Below are 17423 nucleotides of genomic sequence, written 5' to 3' on the forward strand. Positions count from 1 at the left end.
GGATACCACAGAATATCTACCCAGTATTTCTGATTTGGTTGCTTCTCGCAAGGCAGTTTTAAAACATAAATGGAGTGATCTATGTTCTGAGTTTTGTTTTACCAACCCAAATAGATACACTTTTTTACATACAACTTTCCCTGTTGCACATTGGCACAGAACTTATAACGTCCCTAGGCGTTATATAACAACCATATCTAGGCTTAAATTTGGACATGCTTGTTTTCCTGCTCATCTTGCAAGGATTCATGTGATCGAGAGTAAAAACTGTGTGGAATGTGGAGTAGAAGGTGACCTAGATCATGTAATTTTTGGTTGTGCCAAATATAATTTGGAATCCACCTTATTATACAATAATATAGTTCATATTACCGGTAAATCTCCGTTTAACGTTTTATCTGCCCTAGCGACTCAAAATAGATTAATTTACGATTGCATAATCGATTTTTTGACCAAATGTAATATTTTTCTTTAGTTAAAAAAAAATTGTTTTTTCTTTTTACCTTTGTTTTCTCTCCTTTATATGTTTAATCCTATTTACCGTGGCCTAGTTCTCCTGTGTATGTTATATATTATAATGTCCTGATGGGCCCCTGGATGTGAAGCGAGTGACCCATGTTAATTGTATGTGTTTATGGATATATATGTGTATGTATATATATCTTTTCTCTTCTTTTTATTAAATGTTGTACTGATTTCCCAACTTTAAATTTATCTATTTTAATCTATTCGATTGCAAATTACTCAAAAACTTTTTACTGCGCCTAATGAGATTAAAAGATCATGTAACTGGCTGTATGGCAAACTGCCGAAGCCATATAAAAAAAAAAATACAGGGAAAGATTCAAGGAAGAAGATCTGTTGACCGGAGGCAGAATTTTTGGTTTAAAGAATTTACGTAATTCGTATCAATGCAGATCGATTGATTTGTTTAGAGCAGCAAATTAAAACATAAAAATAGAAAATTAAAAAATAAAAATAAAAAAAATATTATTGTCAACCTTCGTAGGAAGACGGCACTCTAAGAAGAAGGTGTACCATCAAAGCTACCATATGTCTAAGAGCTGAAAATTTTAGTAAACAAATGGTTTGAAGAATACAAATAACCGATAATGTGAGCTAATCACAAGAAGAAACTGTGCCCATATATCTGCATTTACCCGTATACTTGAAACTATATCATAGATATTTTTTTAGGTTATCTACACATCTCACGTGTGATGTACCTAAAGTAAAAGCCATATAAGAAGATGGGTTAATAATTAGGCGATGATCAGTTGGCATGAAACAATTTTTAAAATTTAAAATTTAATTCCACTTGTGGAATTAAATTTTAAATTTTATGGATACACATCTCACGTGTGATGTACCTAAAGTAAAAGCCATATAAGAAGATGGGTTAATAATTAGGCGATGACCAGTTGGCATGAAACAATTAAATTAAAATTTAAAATTTAATTCCACTTGAAAAGCAGATTATTTAATTTCATATATTTTATGTTCAGTAAGAATATTTGATTTTGTTCTGTTAAAAGCAAATAAATATAATATTTATATATAATTTATTACACACAATAAAATTTATTTTATTAATGACATTTTAAATATAGTAATCATTTAGTTTACTATCCTAGACTATACTATAACTCTCTATATAATATAATATCTTTCCTATAATGCTACAGCTCACGTCAGACCCTGTCCTCTCCCAGAAACCTTTTTTCTTCTTCTTATTCAGCCTGTATTCGTCCACTGCTGGACATAGGCCTCTTCCATTTGCTTTCATTGATTTCTACTCTTGGCAATTCTCATCTACTGCTTGCCCGCGACTTGTTTGATATCATCTGCCCAAATCTTCTGTGGTCTGTCTACTCCTCGCCTGTTCTCTCTTGGTCTCCAGTTTGTTAATCTCTGTGTCCATTTTTCGGGATTATCTCGGGCAACATGTCCGACCCATTGCCACTTGAGCCTTGCTATACGTTCTGCGGCATCAGTAATCTTTGTTCTTTCACGAATGTCGATATTTCGAATCCTGTCTCTCAAACTAATTCTTAGCATGTCCCTCTCCATCGCTCTTTGGGTTGTACTGAGCTGCTCTAAGGTTTTTTTTGTAAAGGCCATGGTCTTCAGTCCATATGTAGTTACAGGCAAGATACATTTGTCATAAACTCTAGGTTTTAGGCACATTGGTATATCTTTATTCTTCAATTATAGGTCTGTAGTTTTCAATATTAGTAGTGTCTCCTTTCTTGTGTAAAAGTATTAGTTCGGCGTTTTCCCACAGACTGGCTATTCTTTTTTCTGTTATACACTTATTTAACAAAACTTCTACAACCTCTACAACGATGTTGCCGCCCATTTTTAACATTTCAGACGTTATACGATCCTCGCCAGGAGCTTTTTTATTTTTCATTTGCTGTAAGGCATGTCTAATTTCCGAAGAAGTTATTTTAGGGAGAGTTTCCGAGCCGACGTTTAGAATTGTTCTATGGTCTGTTCCGGGGTTCTGTATTTCCTTAATTATTTGAGTTTTTTCCGTCACCGTATTCCCCTGTTGGTTTTTGATTTTAGTAATCTTTGATTTTCCTTTAGTTAAATTTGATTTCAATACCCTCATGTTTCTATTGTTTTCGATGGTTTACAATATTTGTTTTGTTTGATAGGCTCGCAAGTCTGACCTTATGCTCTTTTTAACTTTATTGTTGATAGCCTTATACTCTGATGATTCTCTCAATTTTCTTCTTCTTTCTTCCATTAAATCCAGTGCTGTTTGTTTCAATTTCGTTTTTCTCGGATTTTTATTTTTACCACAGATCTTTTTTGCAGTTGATGTTATGTCATTCGTTAATTTTTGTGTTATTTTTCGTGTTGAATACTGGTAGAGGTCCTAGTCTCATTTTTAGTTCACTTTGGTATTCCTCTTGATTCATTTCGAGTGCTTCTATGTTTGGTAATTTATCCTGTGTTAATAATTTTCTTCTATCGAATTTCGTATTTACTTCTGTTCGCATCCTAACTAATCGATGATCACTACCAATGTTGACAGAATTTAATACAGTAACACCTTTAGCAATGTTTTTGAAGTTTGAGAGTATAAAGTCAATTTCATTTTTTACTTTGTCGTCTGGGCTGTGCCACGTCCATTTTCTCTGCATCTTTTTCTTGTAGAATGTGTTTAAGCAGAATAGTTTTTCTTTGCTGAGGAAATTTGGAGAATTGTATTGGTACAAAATGTGCTCTGATTTTAGTAGAGTCGTTTCTTCGCCTTTAAGCCTTGTCTCGCATAAGCCTACTATATCCCATTTTATGGTCCTAAGTTCTTCTTGCAACTCTTCTAGATTATCTTCTGTCCTCATCGTTCTGATGTTATATGTTCCGATGTGCATTCTGTGTGTACTAAGCGAATTCTTGCCTCTCCCAGATTCAACGAGGCAGACTCTTTTCTGGGTGTGGGACTTGGCATAACATACTCCACCCACCTGGGGACTGTTTCCGTTCGTTTTAGTATTCGTCATGCCTATATATATGGAAGGATGAGTAGCGTTAAAACACCACGCTGGCTAGACGGGTTGGTGAGTTTTATATCAGCCGCCCAATCAGATCAGACGCTACTGTTTTGATTCTATATTAACCCTATAATCTAGGGTTGCCACTTCCGCCATCCGCACCGTACCGAAGCACCGCTTCTCCGCCGTGGCTGCCGTTGTGGACTTCATCCGTAACCCTGGACAAAGGACCCCAAACAGGTACTAGTTTCCCGGGTCAGGAAACCCCCGGAATCTGAGGAGGGCAGATTACATGACACGTATAAACCTACATTATAGGTATCAAAAAAATTAAACAAAAATCATTAAAACATGTTTTACATTCACTGTATGAATACGATATATTATATTCCGTAGGTCTTATTTCAATAAAATAATAAAACGAATATCAAACTTGTTGAGCAGGGCTGATTGACACAAAAGAGAAGTAAAATATAAAGATGTAACAGATACCTTTATCTACTAGTAATAAAGTTCTAAGCATTAAATGGCAAAGCGGTCTTTGTACGTGGCTTTAACATTACCTATTTCTCGCTTATACATACATCCATGATCTTAAATCTATAATAATATTCCATTTTTCTAATAGTGTGGCCGTTGTAAATGTGTTTCTTAGTTTCTTATCCAGATATTCTTCTTCTTGGACAGTGGGTACGTTCTCCAGCTCTCAGCAACTTACTTTAAGCGCAAAGAAGTTTAGTGGTTGTAATCAGCGGCGTATAAACAGCAGACCTGTTCCTTCTAAACACAAAAAACCTTCTAAACGCATTTGACTCGACTTGTCTTCGACGAATCTAACCTTAATATTTAAATAAATAATTCTAAAGCAATTATAAGCCTAAATTAGCAAATCAATATGATACCTGTACAAAAAGGAACAACGAAGCAATGTCGTTATGATCTATTCAATACACGCGTTCGAAATCTTTTACAGACATTCATATAGTTTTATAAAATTTTCTAGAGCCTTTATTTCTTTATTGAATAAATATATTTATTTAATAAATCTTTCTTCATAAATTTATAAACCAGTGACGTATACTATTATATTATACGTCATTGATCAAAGTTGTTAGCAATAAATCAACCGTATCGTTTTAAGAACAAAATATGATTGAAATGTCACATGTTGGTAGTTCAGATTTCTTTCCTAGGTGGCGTAATTACCCTACCGGACAAACGGTGTGACTTGTGGTCGTAGCGACAAGTCACACCGTTTATATAGATAAGATATGCTACATATTTTGCGTATTTTATATTGTGACAAACATTATCAAATATGATACGGCCACGTTCGTAACTGTCTCCCATTCACTGATGTCGTTTACCGAACACCTGTCCTCTTCTTTTCATTCAAGTTAATTGGGTATTTTAGGATTTAGATAACCTCTCTGAACACCCATGGAGAGTAGGGGAAGTGCGGGTATTGCCGCCCACTTAAGCAATTGGTTGAATTAAACAAAAACTATAGGTCTTGAAACAGAATTTCAACTGTCAAAATACAGTCATGTTATCGACTTCTAATTATTTAAGCCTGAAAGTGTTGATTTATTTTATTTTGCGGAGTATTACATTTATATTCACAAACCTACACTCAGGCGGAATTATCCGACCATGCGGGTAATTGCGCCCTGTGATGGTATAATACCGCCCAGGGTTACATTATATGAAAATCAAACACAAAATAATTATTTGCTCACAAACAACATCTATATATTTATTATGTAAAAAAAACATATTCAAAGAACTACTTAATTAAAAAAAAAACGAATATAAAAACATTTAAAACTACACTCTATTTGCAATAATCGCATACAAAAGTTTTGTGATTATCGTAACCACTGCATTCCTTATGCGCCCATTTATGGCAAACTCCGCATCTGTACCACATTTCAGATTTTTCATATTCACCACAATACATGCATTCTTCTTCTATGTCGCTGTTGGGATCATCGGAACTATGATCGTTGCAAATTTCCATTTCATCGTGGGATGAAGCACTTGAAGAACTATCGTCAAACTTGACTTTCTTCGTGGCGCGTTTTACCTTTTTGCTGACGTTTTTGACAGGAAGTTTTTGCTTTCCTTTCTTCTGTAATTTTCTATTCTCTTTCTGCTCCAGTTCTATTTTTTCTGGAGTTGCCGTCAAAATCTTTGAAATGCCTAATTTTCTACCCCTCTTTTTTAATTTATTTTCATTCACTACGCACAACGGTGTCATTTGTTCAATAGATATATCTCCTTGTCTCTCGTTTATAAGCTCCGATTTTGATGATGAAGGAGCGACATCTGCCTGAGCTTCGATGACTTTTGATGTACTTGGAATAACATCAGGTTCATTTATTTCCAAGACTGCATCTTTTGAAGGTACTCGATTTGGTTTGGAGGTATAGGGAGTAATATTAGCTTCAGGAAGTTGTAGTTCGACAGCGGGAATGTTAGAAAGGGTGGAAGGCAAAAAATCTTCATCCGTGAAAATATTCGGTCTATATGGAACAATACCACTTATTTCAAAGCCTTTTTGAGCTTTTTCCATGGTGGCTACATGAACGAATGCTCGATTGAAAATTTCCGATATATCAAATGGTGTTATTTTTTGGTGAACATTTCGTCTCATATAGAGAGAACATTCACTTGAATAGGCAGATTTTAGCGGCCCAAAGAATGTCAGATCTAGTGGCTGTAGCTTATGTGACGTGTGGGGCGGAAACGATAACATAATGATCCCATTTTCACGGCAAAATTCATATGCAGATAAAGAACAATGACTGCTGTGATTATCAAGCAACAACAATGCTGGGTTGTCCTTAGAAGTAGATGCGTGTTTATTAAAATGCTTAAGCCAAATCAAGAATAAATCTTCATTCATCCAGCCTTTGGCCGAGCATTCATATATGGCACCTACCGGTCCATTGCGTTTGAGCTGATCTGACATTCGGATTCTAGGATAAATAAACATCGGTGGTATATATATCCCTGATGCACTTACTGAGCAGCACACAGTTATATTTCGACCTCTCTCCCAACTTACAGCTTTTCCCAGTTGTTTGACACGTTTTGGGGCTATAATTTTGGATGGCACCTGCACCGTGGTAATACCTGTCTCGTCGACATTAAATATACGGCAGGCTTGAAAGTTATATTTTGTTAGGACTATATTTAAATTTGTGAAAAAAAGGCCTACACTTTCAGCATTAAAACCCGAAATTCTCCCTAAACTGGTTGCCTCGGGTTTCCTCAAACTAAGATTTGGATGCCGTTTTAAGAAAGCTTGAAGCCAGTCTTTACCGGCCATTTTTTTGTCATCGTTAAAGCAGTTTTTAATATTATTTTTAACCGCAAACTCGTAGACGATTCTTCGTAAATCAGTGGCCGTTAGACCATAGAACATCTTCGCCAGATAGATGCAGCGATCAGCCACTTGCTGTTCTTGTTCACTGGAAAATATAGGATTACGACCTAGTTGTGCTGCACAAGCATTGTTGGCATTTAGTCTATCTTTTAATGTAGAATATGGGATACCTGAAAAAAGAACATTAGAAAATGGATTAAAAAATAGAAATCCTATATTACCAAACTCTCTTGCACTTTGCCTTTTTCCCTTTCCGTTTCTAACTGCATTTATAGCTTCCTGAAGTTGTTCTGCACTCCAAGTTGCCTTTTTCCGTGAATTCACCGTTGCCTTTGGCATTCTTTATCCTAAATTAAAAATGTATAAATTAATGTTTAATACCGCTCACTGGAGGGTAATACCGCCCAAGTTGGGCGAAATTACCCGCCATCGCCATATTATAAGCAAAACAATTGTTAATCGTTATTTCTCAAAATATTGAAAGAATTTGTTTCGATCCATATATATAAGAGGACCGGTCACTAATTAATAAAAAAATCAATAAATTAAGTATAAAAATAAGTTACTTACAAATTATTTTCGAGCACGTAAATATTATATCAGCACCACACAAAACACGTTTATCTCTGTCAAACAACTAAACGTGCTTATGGCTGGCGATCTTGTTGCTCGCTTCTCTCGGTAGTATCGTGACGTCACTTCAACGTTGTCAAAGTTACTATTTCTCTATGTTTAACATATTGTATAGAGTGGGCGGTATTTGCCGCTGGGCGGTAATACCCGCATTTCCCCTAGAGCGATCTTCCAGTGAGTTGAGTTTCTTCAAATAACATTTGACGGTTGTCTTGTTTATTGATGTGTTCTGCAATAGCTCGTTTTTAGCAGTGACCAGGTGTAACAGTTTGTTATTTTTAGTCAAGCAAGTATTTACACTTCGTTCTGCTTTTTCAATAAACAATGAACCACAATTACAATAAATGCGCTAAATTCCTGCTGTATACAAAGGTTCTCTGCCCTCGCAGGCAAAATATCGATTTTATAAATTCAACAAAACGCACTACCAGTTATCAGAGTGCAGTTTCTCGGTATACGAGAAACATTGAGGATATTTATTCGCATACGAAAATATATATAATAAAAAATCATTTTTCATGTCCAAACAATTCAACAGAAGGGTTAACTTTACCGAAAGTACAAGCTGAATATAGCTGCAAATGACAACCATGAAAAAAATATTTCGGTTTGGGAGTGTTGGCACAGAATAATAAAACCAAAGAATATAGACGCATAAGCGTTTATATTCTTTGATAAAACAATCAGAATGTCCACTGTGCTTGTCAAGCCATGTTTTACGGAATCAGCCATGTTTTAAACGGAACCAGTGTTGTTCAGTGAAATTTTATGTGGTGTGCATTAAAAAGTGTTACAGTGTAACACTGTTAAGGTGTTCACTGTTTGGGATTTTGTGTTATATATAAATAATATAAATGTAACTATATTATTGATAATATATATATATATATATATATATATATATATATATATATATATATATATATATATATATATATATATATATATATATATATATATATATATATATATATATACATATATTTATAATATATTTATAATTTTTTTTATATTAATAAAATTGATTTTTAAAATTACGATTTATACTTATATTTTTAAAGTAGAAAATAGTCGTACTCGAGTATACAACTTTAATAAAAGTGCAAAATTTTAACAAAGATGGATAAAAAAAACACCTGTACAAACTTATCAACGACACCATTTTGCAATATAATTTATTTAAAATTTGCTTGAAAACTAACTTCTAAAGAAGATATGAAAAATGCAAGAATATTGTTTGGCAATTGCCATATATATTCAAGAAATTTGTTTCATAGGCTTTAAAAAAACAATAGAGATTCATTATCTAAATCTAAATAAAACTCTCAAAAATCTAAATAGATTTTTGAATAATTGTCAGGTATCAAGTATGAACTTGAAGAGTATTAATTAAATATCCGAAAATATATTTTATTATATGTTGTTGCAATATATCATTTTTGACCTATAATCTATATATGTATAATATATATCTATATATAATATATTTGACCTATAATCTATATATAATCCATTACAGTAAGTTCATTCGATGCTCTGCAAGTATGTGCTGGTGTGGACTCAAAATACTTTACTTCGGTTACAAAAATCTGAAATTTTTAATGTGGCATCTGCAACACTTTCACCAGACCCAGAATTTATAAAATTTAAACTAAACAATTTCTTAAAGGAATTTTGAAATTGAATGATAGTTAGGTTGATACAATTACTGTGCTGTTCTCATTTTTCCAAAGCATGTTGATACAATCTTCTAGCTAGACAGTAGATACTAAAATCCAGAAGCTTTTAGTACATCTCACAATTCCATTACGTGATGAATCGTTATTCTCCAGCCCTTAATAAACAGGTTTGTAACATTAATGCGTGTCTGAAAAACCTATAGTAGTTATTATACTCTTCAAGTGAAATATTTGAACAAACTTCTTCTCTCATTGTTACCAGTTGATCTCCTAGTTCACAAACTTAAAGCTTTAAGCGGTAGTTCTCATTTCTCAGATGTTTGATATTATTTTAAAGACGGTGTTTTCTTGGAAACCGATAAGACAGTATTGGTGAAATTTGCGTAATCTGTGTTGGTGATCGAGAATTGAGATACGTTGGAGTGATGAAGGCTGCAGCTGCAGAAAACTGTGACCTGAACAATGGAAGTATATACATCTAAACATCCAAAGCTAACAAATTATTATTTGAAAGTCAGTCATTTTACTTTTTTGCCATAACGTTTATTCAATACTGTATTTTAACTTGTACTTTATTTTACTAAAAATGAGTATTCACTGTAATGCTTAAACTTGAAATTTTTTAAATGTAGGTATATTTTAACTTCTAAGGCCTTAATACATAAATACTAATTGTTTTTTTTTCTCACCTTCCTGGATACTTCGGAGAAGTAAAAAAACTTTCGTTTCAAACATAAATTTTTACCGGCACATATGTATCCACAACTTTTTTCCACGTGTATTCATTTTACTTCTAAAATAGTAAAAAAAAACCGTACAATATACAAATACTCACGAGTATCTTATTCTTTGTATTTGTTTATTAGTTATGTGAAAATTACAAAAAATCATTTATTAATGACATTTGTTTTCTATTTCTAGTAATTTCCCACTCAATTAATAAATTTCGTTATCAGTTGTTTATTAATTTTACAGCTAACAATTACTTATATTTGTATTTCCAATTTAAAAGCATGTCAGTGCAATTATATTTAACAGAAGAGCATCGTCCTATGTCGTGTAATCGCAAGTTTGCATCTTAGATGATGTTCACTTCACACTATCAAAAATAGTTGGACTACGGAAGTAATCCTAATCCATCACATGTATGTATCTATTTATAGTATTGTATATCTATCTATACAGCCCTTGCTGTCCAATTTTGGACATAGGCCTCCTCTTCCTTCTTCCATGTCTTTCTATTGTAGGCAGTTTGTATCCACTTCGGGCCTGCGTGTTTCTTCAAGTCATCTGACCATCACATTTGTGGCCTTCCTCTTTTTCGTTTGTAACTGTATGGTCTTCAGGTCTCCAGCTTTGTAACTGTATGGTTTTTTATACTATGGTATAATTATCTTATTCCATCTGTCGTCTTTCTGTCTTATGGTATGTACAGCGAACTTCCACTTAAGTTTTGCTATCTGCAGTATTGTATATAACTTTCAGAAAATGTTCTTTTTTCTATTCTATATTTTAATTCAGTACAATCCAAGTAGAATATCTTAATCTAGGAATAGAAAAATAAACCCGGTTTAATTTATTTATGGCAACCAGACATAATATACAATATTTTATGTCGTACTTTTAGTTGAAGAATAGAATAAATTATTTTAAATTTACTAAATTATTAATCTCTACAAATTTAAACTACGATTCGGTCGTAGCTTGTCTCTAATTTCTTAATCTGAGTCTGTGTTTCCTTTTAAAATATGGCGATCGCGTGCTGACATACTTCAAAGGCGACATCTGCGAGTGGGGATTCTGATTGTTATTTATTCTGTGGTGTTGGCATGTTTTTATAATGTATATTATGTTGTATGCTGCATATATAAAGAAAGAAAGCTTTAGTAAAGTACATTTTGATTATAGTTATCAGTTATGAATTCTGCAATTTTTAATTTAAATAAAACAAAAACGAGTAAATATTTGTTTCTTTGGAGATAAATTGCAGTTAATTATTAGAATTTTTTTTGAAATTGCACTTTGATGGATTAGCGGATAGACTTGCCAATCGTCAAAGCACAAGTTGCCAGATTGCAACATATGTATTATATTTTCATTCATCTTCTCGCTGGCTTCAGATAAGTTAATTGGGTGCACTCACTGTTTTACTTTATTGTCTTGGACGCTTTCTGGCTCTACAAAAGTAATGCTTATTCTTTAGTGCTAAAGTTTCGCGCACAATATTTGGAATAAAATTGAAACACTAGTAATTTGAACAAGATATATAACGCGGAACTTCAAATAAAATCACCGTTCTTTGTATTTGCGAATTCACCCATAAATATTGAAATAGTCGAGTTTTACGATCAGCTATTTGACCAGGATGGATATTTTCAAGTTGCCATTCTCAAGATGTCCAAGCTTTCCGTTCAACTAAAACATGTTTAAGCTAAATGTATGTCGTCGATGTGAGAGTTAATATAATGTCAAATTAGTGACCTTAAGATGTTATTCTGTTATTATTCTATAAAAAATATGTACTTACCTCTCTAAATCGAACAGTTATTACTTTAGGTAATAGTTGGTCGGTAATTATAACTTCAAGGCACTAAAGTAAATTTAAAAAAACTAGATATTAACAAGAACATTGTCATTTGATTAAAGTGTTCTATTGGGTACAGACTTACCAATTCTATTGTAATATAAAAAATAATTCGTGAATAATATCCTACATGTACAAAGAACGAGCGGACAAACAATATATCATTCGGTCCCATTGTTATATGCCTATTTCTTGGATAGTGTCCAATTACTTTCAGATAAGCCAATAGATGGTTGTAGCAGTAGTTCTATAGTTTGCTACATTATATGTAAGAGATACAATTACACTGACAATCGTAGTGATAATCAATGATCTTTCATAATTTGTCTTTAATTATAGTAAAGAAAATGTGGAAATACTACAATTTATGAAAAAGTGGACATACGTTAGCATAAAGGAACATTTGGACATGTGAAACCATTGCATAAACTATCTACTCAGCTTTGCTGAACGTGGACTTTCCCATAGTCTTACAGAAACATGATGGATGGGCTAGGTGCAATTCAGGTTAGAAGTAGAGGTCAACATACAACTTATTATAAAACAACTTTATTACAAAACTTTTATTTACACTCAGGAAAAATACTAAATTAAAACTATATGCTCCAAGAGCAATGTCATGATACACAAATTAGCAGATTTTACTACCATTTAAGTAACCAAATTAAATATAAAAAATACATAAATGAGAGCAGATCCAGAGAATCAGATACTGATGTACAAATTGGTAAAATTCCACCAAATCAATTTCAAGTTGTCAATAACAGTGGTTTTTAATATGTGGTCAGAGTGATACGCAGCACATTGGCCAATAATATGCTGACTCTCGATACTTTTAATCAAATATTCTCTAGAACACCAGTGCTTGTGATCTGTAGTTATGAACTAATCTGCAAAGACTGTAAACTTTATTAAAATCAGATCACTAAAGTCTCGGCTTTTTAATGATTTTTGTGATGAAAGAGTACTCATAAACAATTACTGCTACAGGCAGAGTTAAGATGGCTGTCAAGATGAAAGGTGTTGGTTGACTCGAGTTTTTCAACTAAGATACGAAATATTATTTTTTTTTTAACTGACACCTAGTCAGAGCTCCATGATCGTTTTAAAGATGAACTACGGCTACGTCGACTGACCTATTTACCAGATGTTTTCACTAAGGTCAATCATGCCAACAAGAGCCTTTAAGGAGCTTATAGTACTCCATTTAGGACGACAGAATTTATGCTCTTAAACAAAATCTAAGAAAGGCAAATTTTCACTATTTTCATCTCTTGAAGCCTAGCAAAACATGAGTTTTGTCTTAGTAAAATATTGCTCAGTAAATTATTCTTATGACTTTTTCATACTACGACATCGAGACTATTGTGAGATTGCCGATAAAGTAATACAATTTTCACTACTCTTAATATCTCACTTGTGTTAAGTTGAGTTTTCAACTCTTATGCACCTCAAAAATAAGTACAAAAACAGAGTACACTATATGGGAATGACTAGCGTTTTAAAACTCGGCTACATCACCTCAGATTTACTAGTTTGAGCCAGCTATTGCTATACCATTATCATTTTTTTTAAATTTTATTTATTGTAAAGTTTTATATTGAAATAGTAAAGTAGTAAATTTATTATAGACCTATTTTGTTTTCTTTCATTTGATAAAGACATTGGTTTTAGCATTAGAAGGTGTAAAATTAAAGGCAATTACAAATAAATTAATGTAATTTGATTTAACACGTATCATATATATATATATATATATACTGTTCGTCACAAAAAAGATTAATGAGAACCGCTAGACAAGATCATTTACATTTTTAAAACCACTGAATTTAATTTCCCTCTAGCACTGTTTAATGTTTTTTATTACCTAAATTTAATATTGCTTTATACATATAACGAAAAACTATACTCCCATATTACATGTGCAAAAGTTTAAAAAGTTCACAAGGAGAGTGATACACTATTGGATAATTTCATTCTATATAAATGATAAATGTCAATTACTAAAGCAGTTACACTACAATAATTTTTCATACTAAATAATGTTCAGAAGAAAATTTTGGTTTAATTTTTTTTCTGAGCTTGTCTGATCAAAAAGATCTCAAATAGTCTAGAATTTTTGTACTCTGTAGAAGTTTATATAGGTCTTTTGCTTGGTGTGTCCTAAATATACCAGGGGCTCCCCTTGGTTTACCCTACAGTTTTTGTCGATCCAGCGCCTCGCAATTGCATAATACATGTTTTGCAGTTTTTAGTTCCTTGTCACAGAGTCTGCAGTTAAGGTCTCCATTGTAAATGCCTATTTTATTCATGATTTCTCTTACTCGTGCATGCCCGGTCAAAATTCCTGGTACGGTTCTCAATTTGTTTCTGTCCATATGAAGCAGTTCCTATGTTCTTTTCTAGATGGTCCACCAATGAAGATTTTTAACTCATGACTCTCTCCGATCCAGTCTTCTACAGCCCTACGAACTGCAGCCTTTCGTACTCCCATAGTTACAGCCGTTCGTTTGATTCGTTCGATCCTCTTTTTGCAAGTTTATCTACTTTTTCGTTACGTTCGATGCCTTGATGTCCTGGTACCCAGACAAGCTCAACCATGTTCCGGTCTCCTAGTTCATTCGCAGTTCTTTGATACAGTCCCACACCAGCCTAAATGTAACTTCCTGATACGTCCGTGCCTGCAGCGACGTTTGAGTGTCAGACAATACATGGATCTGTTCTTTTTCAAGAAATGTCTTATTATTTCCTTTTGCACATTAGAATATCGCATAAATCTCCATCATAACTTTCGCTAATTCTTGGAGTATTGGAGTATATTTCTGCACCCACACCCTCTGTAGTTTTGGATCCATCTGTATACCACATCGTACCTTGTTGGGTAATGGTACTCTTTGTTTCTCCATACATTCCTGTCTGGAATAGACACCCTAAATGTATTCTTAAAATTGTATTTTTTTGTTATGTGATCTGATTTCTCATTAAAAATGTCCGTCGTCACAGTCCTTATGACTCAAATCTCATGTCCTTTCATTGCAAAGTTTCAGTGATTGTTTTATTCTGTAGGCTCCCTATCTTGCTTGTCCTTGTATTATTAAAAGCAAGAGAGGCAGGTCTAGTAGAGCCTTCATAGCTGCTGTTGAAGTAGTACGTATGGCACCAGCTATCCCCTCCCAAACACACACACGCACACACACAAGTCTTTGTACCTTGCTGAGGTTGGCAGCTGTTTGAATTCTCTTCGCAGCATAGGTAATTGAATTCATCATAAAAGTGTGGAATACTCGACAAGAGAAACAAGTTGATATAAAATTTTTTAATAGTATAAGTGTTTCAAATGGTATGAGATTACGAAGATTGGTGGAACAAAAGATTGAAATCATTCAAAACACTTTTGCGGTATAACGCACTGATCAAAAAACCTTATGTTGACATAATTTTCAATTATGATTTTTTTTTCTTCTAACTTTAACTTTCAATATTTTCATTTTTCGTCATATAGCCTCAAATGAATCGTACGTTTTCATAATTTTTAAGGTTCCCTAAAGTAACTTCAAAGATTATAAAATAAAATTTCATTAATTACATGTTCATAAATCTCTAAGAAATACCTTATAATCAATTTTGCAATTATTTCGTTATTTTGCATTTTTTTTAAAATAGTTAATGTTACTCAAATATTTATAATGCCAAAAGGTTCTCTCCGCTGTTTGCTGAACAACAATAAAAATTAAAAATTAAAAATTAAGAACTTTAAATTCTTAATGTAGTTTCAAAACCAAATTCATAAAATTAAGCTAGGTCATAACCTAATATATCTTCAAGACCATACCCAAACAATTTAAAATCAGCCTCGTATAATTTATAGAGAAATTCTATCTCGTAGATGGACAACTGTTGAAAATAAAATCTCAAATTATCCTTGGTTCTTTTTGATTTGGTCACAGGAAATACCAAATTAGGCGCTTTAACCATTCTCAAGATAGTCGTGGAGTCATCAGTAATAGTCTCGTAGTGGCTTATAAATGTATAATTAAGTGTACATGGCAGGCATAGGTCATATATAGGAGCCCAATGTTCATTTGTTCGAACTCCTTCTTTAATAAGGTATTGAATGAATTCCCGGAATGTTACATTGGCGCCTGTTTGTAAATCCGCTTTTGAAGGATGTTGACGATATTTTCCGATGATGTGTTTTCCATAACGAAGCTAAAATAAAAATACTGTTATTTAAAATGTTTGTTTCTTAACAATAAACAGATATACTTATATTAGGAAATATACATGACTTTTATTATTTATTTATACACCACACTTGGGACAATGCGACAAAATTTTTAATACACTATATATATATATATATATATATATATATATATATATATATATATATATATATATATATATATATATATATATATATATATATTTATATACAAATTTTTAATACACTATATATGGCTTGGTAATGATCTTATGAAGTCTATCTCAAGGAACCAATTTCACAAATGCATACAATTACATTTTTGTATTATATCTTCAACTTTTAACTTCAATTTAAAAGGAAAACGCGCTAGCGTAAGACCTTGCGGGGATTGGTTATATAGGAAATGGTTTTGTTTATTATATTTGGGCCATTTTTAACTTTTCGACGAAATTATAACGACTTAAATTTTTTTAAGTGTGATTACCTACAATTTTTTCTATGCAATTTTTTTGGCGGTCGATATGTTCAAAGATATGTGGGCAAATAGTGGAAGGGAGAGGGAAGCATAATTATTGAATTATCTCGTTTATTATTAACTTTACGACATGAGTATATATAAACAAAAATGGAGAGAATAATATTTTATACAATTCATTTTTATACTTTCATTTTTTTGCTGAAATCAATATTTGAGATGGCAACGAGGTAAAAGAGAAAGCGTAAAACCTTGCAGGGATTGGTTTTATAGAAATTGTTTTATTAAATGGAGAATTATATTTTATACAGTTTTAATTTCTTTGATTTTTTGTGCTACAATCAAAATTTAAGGTTCTAACCCTAACGAATCCTGGACGGTGAAGACATCAGCAGCAAGTCATAAACAGGATTCTCTTCATTTTTGCTTATATACATTCGTGTGATAAAGTTATTAATAAACGAGATAATTCAATAATTATACCCCCCCCCCCCTTCATTCCACTATTCTCCCCCTCTCATAAAATATCGACTGCGCGAACAAATTTGTAAAAAAGAAATTCTAGAAAATCGCATTTGCAACAATTTTAGTCCTTACCCTTTTTGTCTAAAAATTGAAAATGGCGGAGATATTTAGCAAACACGCTACTCCTTTAAAATCAAGATGGCGGCTGACGCAACGGCGCAATTCAGTCGCGATTTTAAATTTACACTACTGTTGACACCCCCCCCCTAAAGGTTGGAGCATAGTCACACTGTGGTTGGAGTAATATAGTTTGAGGCAGCTCGCCATGCAAGGTCAAACGCTATCTCGACTGGCCTATATGGATTTTAAAAAAGGCAATGAAAAAAAAAATTGCGAGAAATATTGTGTGTAAAAAGTAAAAAAGTAGATATCTTCTTGGATATCGCAGGTGTTGATTCTTTTTGGGTGTCACAAGGTGAAGAA

At 32.9% G+C, this 17423-nt stretch overlaps 1 protein-coding gene across 5 annotated transcripts in view; it reads right to left on the minus strand.

Moving 5' to 3' along the window:
• Positions 1-12326: 12326 nt before the first annotated feature.
• The window catches only part of LOC140434690 (carbohydrate sulfotransferase 11-like), a 70114-nt gene continuing 65017 nt past the window's right edge, over positions 12327-17423 (minus strand). For all 5 annotated transcript variants that reach the window (XM_072523134.1, XM_072523131.1, XM_072523133.1 and 2 more), the window contains one exon: positions 12327-16002. In XM_072523134.1, the coding sequence (XP_072379235.1) occupies positions 15586-16002 (417 nt within the window). In that variant the 3' untranslated portion in view covers positions 12327-15585. The remainder of the gene's footprint in view (positions 16003-17423) is intronic.

This window comes from Diabrotica undecimpunctata, chromosome 2, assembly GCF_040954645.1.
Source record: "Diabrotica undecimpunctata isolate CICGRU chromosome 2, icDiaUnde3, whole genome shotgun sequence".
Classification (NCBI taxonomy): Eukaryota; Metazoa; Arthropoda; class Insecta; order Coleoptera; family Chrysomelidae; genus Diabrotica; species Diabrotica undecimpunctata.